Source organism: Ipomoea nil, unplaced genomic scaffold (genome assembly GCF_001879475.1).
Source record: "Ipomoea nil cultivar Tokyo-kokei standard unplaced genomic scaffold, Asagao_1.1 scaffold2144, whole genome shotgun sequence".
NCBI classification, from domain to species: Eukaryota; Viridiplantae; Streptophyta; class Magnoliopsida; order Solanales; family Convolvulaceae; genus Ipomoea; species Ipomoea nil.
The window spans coordinates 2199613-2209244 of record NW_017618572.1 but is presented as its reverse complement, the minus strand read 5'-3'; the positions used below and the strand labels follow the sequence as shown (position 1 = coordinate 2209244).

Genomic DNA, 9632 nt, shown 5'->3' with positions numbered 1-9632 from the left:
AAATAAATACTAGTATGTAGTTATTTATAATAGTTTATATAACTCAGTGTATCTTTTTACTATTTTTTATATCAAAACTACTAAGTTTATTTTTAAAAATTAACAATTTAGTTTTTATATTTAAATATTTCCATTATTTATGTTTTAGTATCACTAATGGATTTTATTTTTTTTATTATGTGTAAATAATTTAAATATTATTTTTTGAAAAACATAATAAGATGATAAGTGGTGGGTACCCGTAGTGGGCACCCGCACCCGGTGGGGGTGGGGTGGGTTCTGAAAAAGTCCACCCGATGCGGGTTGGAGGTGGGGGTGGGTGGAGAAAATATAAGGTGAGTCGAGTGATGGATGTAGCCCTCTCCGACCCACACCCGACCCATTGACATCCCTAACTAAAAGGCATTATCCAAAAACAAACAATTACCATATATTTACCATTTGCCAAAATAATATACATTATTAAATTAGGTAATATAAATATGATAATAATAAACTAAATAATTAGCATTTACCAAATTAATATGTAATTATTAATAAGGCAAATATTTATATGGTAAATAAATATAAATGATAATTGTAATTACCTTAATCACACAAACATATCTTAATGTTGCGTGTATTACCATTCCTTCTTTTTTCTTTTTTTTTTCTTTTTTGTTTAACTGTAACCATCCATTCGCCAAAAAAAAAAATCTCCAATAATTTTCCGTGAATCCCAAACAAAATCACAACAAATAATTCCAAAAACCAAAAGGAATTAAAATTGTGCTTAATGCCAAAAATTAATTTTTGGCAGAATCAAGTGTAATTAATTCACCCAACACATACACACTAAATTGCTTAATTATATCTTCACTAAATAGATATATGTTGTATGTATATTTCAAAGAATTAATATACAAGAAATGAATATGAAAACTGAATATTGTTTTAGGCAAAACAATCAACCAGGCAGAGATTATAAAGGCTATGATACCAAATGTTAGATCTAAAATAGTCTAACTATAATAAATCATAGTATACAAGAAACCTGACCTCGTATGATAGCGGAAGCGTAGCCATGTAGATCTCCAGTCATAGTTGATGTTCCTGTTGTGTTGTCTCTTAACGGTAGACCGTTAGCCATGTTTTTCCTCAGACCTGACTCAGAACCCTAGATGGTGTATTGGTATCTACTGAGCAGTCTGAGTACCGTAACTGAATGTGCTATCTAATCCAACATCCTGTATCCCATCAATCCAGGATATGATTATATTAGGCACAGAGTTTGGTTAACTAACAACGACTAGTTATTAAGTCCAACCAGACCACTTAATAAGCCTAGTTAACTTGCACCACTTAATTAAGGCCTTAATATATAATATATAATATATATTATAGGGAAAATCTTACATGAAGACCTTGATTATACTATAATGGTGAATGGTGTGGCAAGGGGGCGTGTGAAACCGACCCGGGGGCTCAGGCTGGGGATCCTCTTTCCCTTTATTTGTTTATTATTTGTGCGGAAGCCCTTTCAATGATATTACAGTATGAACAAATGGCAGGATCAATACATGGGTATAGAGTAGCTAAAGGGGCACTCCCCGTATCACATCTATTTTTTGCAGACGAAAGCCTCCTATTTTTCAAAGCGAATATCCAAGAAGCTGGTGTTATCAAGCAATGCCTAGCAAGGTATGAAAAATTGTCTGGCCAGGTGGTGAATTATAATAAGTCCAATATCAGTTTTAGCCTACATACCGATAAGGGTCACAAGATGCAAGTAGCGAGCTGTCTTGAAGTCGAACAAGCAGCCAATTTTGGAAAATATCTGGGTCTACCATCTTTTGTGGGAAGGAATAAGAGGGCTGTTTTTCCTTATGTGGAGGAAAAAAATCAGGCAAAGAATTGGTTCGTGGAATAAAAAGTTGGTATCTCAGGCTGGTAAAGAAGTGTTGTTAAAAAGTGTAGCGCAATCTATGCCTACCTTTTCTATGAGCGTTTTTTTGTTACCTGAGAATGTGTGTCAGTCAATTGAGCGAACTATGAATAAATTCTGGTGGGGGAGTGGCAGGGAAAGAGGAATACAGTGGGAGGCTTGGGATAGATTGTGTGTCCCAAAGAAATTTGGTGGTTTGGGCTTTAAAGAGCTGAGAGCTTTTAATCTTGCTATGCTAGGAAAATAGGCATGGCGTTTTCTAACTAACCCCCGCAAAAATTTATAAGGCAAGATATTACCCCACAACTAGTTTTGTTGATGCTACTATTGGGAATTGCCCAAGTTTCTGTTGCAGGAGTATTATGGTGACATATGCAATGGTAATCTCTAGGGTGCGAAGAAGAATTGGAAATGGACAGACGACTCTAATATGGGGACATCCTTGGTTACCAGATAATCTTATCCCCTTGGTTCAAATGGATATGCCAGAAGAGTTAAGAGAAGCACGAGTGGCAGGTTTAATTGATTCACAAACAAACACATTGGATCCACATATTCTATCTGACCTGTTTATTCCTGAGGATGTGAACCGGATAAGTATGATCTCTATTAGCCCTGACTACGATGACTCATGATATTGGATGGGTGACCCAAAAGGGACTTACACAGTGAAGAACGCCTATAGGTGTATTGTTGGGGATTATGAGAATAACCCAGCTGCTTTTGATAAATGGGCTTTGATGTGGAAATTAAAGGTTCCACCCAAGTGGAAGACGTTTTTGTGGAGAGTCATATGTGATATTCTACACACTACCACTAATTTGATTATAAAGAGGGTAGAGGTGGACCCAACATGCCCAATGTGTGCTTTAGATCATGAAGATGTGTTACATGCTTTAGTGTTCTGTGAATATTCTACACTTGTTTGGAATATAACACAATTGCCTATCACAAATATTGCTACAGATTCCTTTTCAACATGGTTAATGGGGGCTTTGGCGGTCTTAACGGGGGAGCAAACCCGACTGTTGGTGGTCGTGCTGTACCATATTTGGAGGAGCCGCAACTCATCCGTGTGGAAGGGATCTATGATGCGGCCAGCCGACATCTGGAGAGCGGTTGTCGCGTCCTTACAAGCGTACGGCGCTGCGCAACACCGCCAGGCACCGCCGGCTCCGGCACCACCCACCGGAACGGATACACATGGCAGTCTCAGGTGCTATGTGGACGCGGGTTTTCGACAGGACACTAGGGAGGCCACGTACGGCATTGTGCTAATTTCACCAGAGGGCTCTTTCATAGTGACAAAAAATGGCAAATTGCCGTTTTGTTTCTCACCGCTTATGGCGGAGGCACAGACATATAAGGAGGCGATATCTTGGCTACTAGGAAGGAACGTCACATTAGTATGTCTGCTCACGGATTGCATGGTACTACGTACTACTTTGCAGCAGCAACACTCACCGATCCATTCTTATGTTGGGGTCACGATTGACCAATGCAGAACAGTTATGTCTTTATTTAGTCGTATTTCGATAAATTATGTCCCTAGACAGGTTAATTTACATGCTCACACTTTAGCTTCCCTAGCTTTTACTCAGGATCATGCTATGTATTAGGATTCTATCCCCCTGACGCTATTACAGCTTTGATTCATTAATACAATCTGCAGATTGGTTTTTCAAAAAAAATGATTATAGTATAATTTTAATAGATATTTGGTTGAAATTGGGAAGCTTTTAGTATATATGGACCTACCTTGTAGTATTTGGTTTTTGAACTTGCATTACCAAAGTCGTCATTTATGATTGGATGAAAAAATGCACCACTTCTAAAAGTTACAAAACGACATAGTTTTAAATCAAAGTGGATCTTGATCCACAATATCAAATGGAGCGAGATACATACATATGATGATAACAACATTTGCGACGGAAAGATTGGATATATCGTTTGCTCTCTTCACGATTGCATTTCGTTCCTTGAAAAAATTGGCGGCAAATTATTGTGTGGACCATGGTCCATACAATGTTATGTGGACCATAACAAAAAGTACATTTTTAATATACTAAATGTACATTATTTATGTACTGAATGTACATTATACAATATAATGTACACTCAGAACGAAAATAATGTACATCCCCTGAATACAATGTACATTATTTTACAATACACAAAATATGGACCACACAACTTGTGTGGACCATGGTCCACACAATAATGATTGAAAATTGGCCATCTCGGATCTTGTCTCCTCACTTTCACTCATTCTTCTTTGATTTCCTTTCCATTTTTAATTAAAATGCAATGATCTTACCATTTCTTTTTTTCATTTTAGTTAATTATGGATCATTTTTTATTTGCAGCCAATTATTAATATTTATTTTCTTTTATATTTTTAGCGAATTAGTAATATCATATTCATTTTCATCCAATTATTCTTTTTTATTTTCAGTCAATTAGTCAATTAGAATATCAGATGTTGTGATATTTTTACCTAATTTCTGGTCCATTTTTAATTGGTTATGTATAATATTATTATTGAAATATTTTCTGTTCCATTTTTAATTTTCGTTCCATTTTAAATTTATATTTACTATTGTTTAAAATATGTCTTTACTATTGATGATGTAGAATATTATTATTGAAATATTTTCTATCCATTTTTAATTTACCTTTACTTGATGATGTAGAACATTATTGTTGAAATATTTTTGTTCCATTTTTAATTTTCGTTCCATTATTTAAAATTTTGAAAGATTTATGATATAATTTTGATTTGATTTATTATACTATGTAATATTATTGTGAAAAATTAAAAATGCAATGATCTGACCATTTCCTTTTCCATTTTAGTCAATTATGGATCATTTTTTGTTTTCAGTCAATTCTTAATTTGCTTTTAGAAAAAAAAAAAAAAAAACTTTCAGTCAATTCTTAATATTCATTTCCTTTTTCAATTAACCTAGCTTTTATTCCTTTTTTTTTCATTTTTAATTTTCAGTCAATTATTAATATTCATTTTCTTTTCTAATTTACCTAATTTTCATTCCATTTTTAATTGATGATGTAGAATATTATTGTGAAATATTTTTGTTCTTTTTTAAATTTTCGTTCCTTTTTTTAAATTACCTTTACTATTTACTATTATTTGGGCAGGAAATCAAGTAAATGAGATTTTGTTTTAAATAATAGTATAAAAAATATAAAATTACGTTATTATGTTACTAAAAGTTCTGTCCATTTATTATGTTAATGTGCATAATTCAAATTGTGTTTTACAGTTTGATTGTATATACATTGAAATTGTGTCACTTGTTAAGATAGTCACTGCTTTTGTAATATACTTTTATTTAGTTAAACTGAAAATCTTTTAATGTGCATCAATTATTAGTTAAGTTAATTTTTCATTGAAACTTCATACTTCTAATGATCCCAAGGATTGCTATTCCTAGTTCTGATTATTATACCCAAGTCCTCAATGCTAGCTGGTCCACTGCGTACGGTACAAATAGTAGGAGTAGGGATTTTTATTTTCAACATTTGAAGTCAAGTAATGTTACAAATTCAACGTGATTTGTACTTATTAACTGTTTAACTTATTTGTACGTTTGCACCTTATTACAATTATAATTTGAGATTTGGTAGCGGTATAGGAATGACTCCCAAAACTTAAAATGTCTTATTGGAGATATTTATTTTTATTTTTATTTTTTATCCTCATTTCATAGTGTTAGTTGAAAATTTATTTACATTTATTGCATTATGTTAGCAAAGGAATTTAACTTCGCAAGTTTTTTTTTTTTTTTTTTTTTTTTTTTTGTTATTGTTGTTTAAGTTGTCAAAGTTTGATATTTGCGAATACTTTTTTTTTTTAGCTTGGAAATCCATAATACTTACATATCTATTTACTAAGGTATAATTTGTTATTGAATTACCTATTGCAGGTGGACGAAAAGGAAGGTCACCAACATTATAATACTAAATTCCAGAGTTAGAGATTGTCATGTAAGTTTATACCTACTTAAATTATCTTTGATATATTGTTTTGATAATGGTTTGCCACTTAGTACTTAAATTATCTTTGATACTTTTACGATTTTTGGATAGCGGACAATTTTAATACGTCATCGCAAGTGCACGAGTCAATTATAGTTTAGCGCGCAAAGCAAAGATCAATCCCACAAGGAATTGATACAATGTAATTTATAAACTTGAAATTAAAACAGTTAACTTAACAATTTAAAGTGCTAAAAACGAATAACAAAGATCAGTATAAACTCAAATGCAAAGTAATTGAATCAAAATTCAAGAAAATAAACAGAAAAATTACAAAAAACCAGAATACCAAATTAACAATTAAATTGGAAAAGCCCGGAACATGAACTTTTAAGTTTTAACGATTGTTTCATAGCCTGTTTACAACTTCACAACTAACAGCAGCTCAAAGGGGACAAACACAATACTTAAAGGCTTTAAAATTACCAACTAAACATCATAATTAATTGCAGTAATCCATTCTCCAAATAGCAACACATCATACAATGCAACTGATGGAATTAATTAAACGGGGGGTCCGACTTAATTAACCCGAATAAGAATACGGATAATAAATAAGTAATACGAACGTTATAGCAAAGGCCGTGAGACCGTAGATTGTATTAAATGCCGTAGAATTGGCTATTACAGTGGTATTTCAGGACAGAGTATGTAAGAACAGTAGATCGTAGATAGCATGCCTTAATGAGACAAGGTGGGGGTTTTTATACAACCCCCACCCCTAACCGCCACCCCCTAAGGCGGGGGGTGGTTGGATCCGAGTTGACTGCGCCCGGTCTCGCGACCGAGCCGCGCTGCGGGGGCCAGGTCGAGCTCATCATGGGCCTGGGCCGGGCCCATGTGGAGGTCGGCCCGGCCTCCTGGAGAGGCCGGCCTGGCCTCCAACGTGGCCCGTGCGGGGGCCACGTGGCGAGGCCTCGGCCGGGGCGGGTATGTGGCGCCGCCCCGGGACCCGTTCTTGCTTCGCGCCCTCGGGTCGGTTCGGGCCGATTCCCAATATATCCGTCATCAACCAAAATAATAATAAATTAAGAATTAGAGAAGAAACCAGAATGTTGCTATTGAGATAAGTTGCTACGGAAATTACTGAGCTGCTTCGCTGGAATACTTAATCACCGCCCCAAAAAGGAGAAATTGAATTGCGGCAAAGGGAATTTGTTACCGAACAAATTAATTGCAGCAACTGTCGTAGAAAATTTGCACCGCCGAAAAAACTGTCGATCGTAAGAAAATAGCTGCCGGAAAACCAAACTCAGTCGTACCTACTAGAATTGCTCCTGGGTGAATTGATGATTCTTCTTGTTTAGAATCGCCCTCTTTTATACTGCTCAAGCTTCAATTGCTCAGGTTAATATTGTCCTATTGTATTACAAATAGGAATTTTAATGTAGAATTATAGTAGGAATAGAAAAGTAAGAAAAAATATATTCTATTAGGAATTGTTTTAGAATAGGAATTTTAATGTACAATTATAGTACGAATAAGAAATAATATATTAAAATTTGAAGATTTTGGATGGGAAGTTAAAGTTTAGGATTTTGTTTTTATATATAATATAGGAAAGAATATACTATTAGGAATTGTATTAGAATAGGAATTTTAATTCCTTTCAAAAAAAAAAGAATATAAATTTTAATGTAGAATTATAATACGAATAGTAAAGTAGAAAACAATATATAGTATAAATAGTATAGATATTGATATTGATTGACATTGATTTTTTTTTTACGAACTAAAGAGAGAACTCAACAGAAGAAGAAAAGGAAGAAGAAAAATACTGTTTCATTCCTTCAAAACTGGTTACAAGCTGGTTTATATACATCAACAGAAAAGGGAGGGAAAGGAGGTTAGTAGCCAACTAACTTCTAACTGCTGTGCTGAGATGGTGACAAGTGTCACTTTGATCTTGATCATCTTGTTTTATCCCTTAAAATCCCCCCGCAAGCTGGATTATATAGATTCATTAATCCAAGCTTGGAGATATAATGCTGAAAGGATGTAGGGCAGTGTGTCTTAGTAAAGGGGTCTGCTAGCTGCTTCTCAGATGGAATGTGGAACAGCCTGATGAGTCCTTTATGTAGCTTTTCTCTAATAAGATGACAGTCCAACTCTATATGTTTAGTTCTTTCATGAAACACAGGATTCTCTGCAATAGCCACAGCTGATTTGCTATCACAATATATAGCCACTGCTTCACTGTGAACCACTCCAAACTCTGCTAGCAAATATATCAACCACTGAATTTCATAGCTTGTGGTTGCTAAAGCCCTATACTCTGCCTCTGAGGATGATTTGGAGACAGTGGGTTGTTTCTTAGATTTCCATGAGATTAAGGCATCTCCAAGAAAAATGCAGAATCCAGTAACAGATCTCCTTGTATCTACACAAGCTCCCCAATCTGAGTCTGAGTAGGCCTTAAGGTGTAGATTAGATGTGGATGGGAAAAATAAACCTTGCCCAGAAGCAGCTTTGATATATCTGAGGACTCTATGTGCTGCTTGCAAGTGTATATCTGTAGGCTTGTCAAGAAACTGGGACAACTGTACTGCTGAGTAGCAAAAGCAATGTCAGGTCTTGTTATTGTTAAGTAAAGAAGTTTACCAACAATTCTCCTGTATTGGCTACTATCTTGAAGAAATTCTCCTTCATTCTTGCTCAATTTGTGAGAAGGAACTGTGGGACTGAACACAGGCTTAGCATTTGTAAAGCCTATATCTTCAAGTAATTCAATTGCATACTTCCTTTGGCATACTGCAATGCCCTTTTTGTGTCTAGCCACTTCTAGCCCAAGAAAGTATCTTAAAGGGCCTAGATCTTTGAGTAGAAAACTTGTGCTTAGCTGCTTCTTGACATCTTGTATGATTTCCAGGCTTTCACTTGCAAGGACAATGTCATCTACATAGACCAATAAGGCCACCAAGGACCTATTCTTGCCCCTGATGAATAAAGAACTGTCAGGAACTGCTTGTTTGAATCCCATCTATTTCAATGCAATAGTCAACTTTGTATTCCACTGCCTACTAGCTTGTTTCAAGCCATATAGGGACTTAATCAACTTGCACACTTGCCCTTTACTGCCTCCAGAGAAACCAAGAGGTGGCTGCATGTAGACTTCTTCATCCAAATCACCATTTAGGAAAGCATTATACACATCCATCTGGTGCAAATGCCAATTCTTTGCTGCTGCCACTGCTAGGAGAGTTCTGATAGTGGTCATCTTGACAACAGGGCTGAAAGTGTCTAAATAATCAATCCCAAGGGTTTGATTGTACCCTTTTGCTACTAGTCTAGCTTTGTACCTTTCTATGCTTCCATCAGCTTTGTATTTGATTTTATACACCCATTTGCAGCCAATGGCCTTCTTAGAGGGTGGTAAGTCCATCATCTGCCAAGTGTTGTTGTTTTCAAGGGCTCTTATCTCTTCTTGCATTGCAGACCTCCATCTTTCTTGCTGAGCAGCTTCATAATAGTTCTTAGGCTCAGATTGGCAGGATATGCTCAAAGCAAAGGACTGGAAAGATGGAGTTAGGCCATTGTAATCCACCACTTTACACATTTGATGAGGGGAAGTATGTAACTTAGAATTTTGACAGATGTAGTCATGTAGATAGGTAGGGACCTGTCTATTCCTGGTGGATCTTCTGGT

The 9632-nt window shown here is 35.5% G+C and overlaps 2 protein-coding genes across 2 annotated transcripts; one reads left to right on the top strand and one right to left on the bottom strand.

Moving 5' to 3' along the window:
• The first annotated feature begins 2565 nt into the window (after positions 1–2565).
• On the top strand, positions 2566–3543 carry LOC109148623. Its single transcript, XM_019296357.1, has one exon. It carries the CDS (start codon positions 2566–2568, stop codon positions 3541–3543), a length of 978 nt encoding a protein of 325 aa, XP_019151902.1.
• A 4353-nt stretch (positions 3544–7896) lies between these two features.
• Positions 7897–8966, bottom strand: LOC109148622 (uncharacterized mitochondrial protein AtMg00810-like). The gene is made up of 2 exons (XM_019296356.1): positions 8588–8966; positions 7897–8531 (listed from the first exon to the last, which is right to left on the bottom strand). Exons 1-2 carry the CDS (start codon positions 8964–8966, stop codon positions 7897–7899), a joined length of 1014 nt encoding a protein of 337 aa, XP_019151901.1.
• Between the last annotated feature and the right edge of the window lie 666 nt (positions 8967–9632).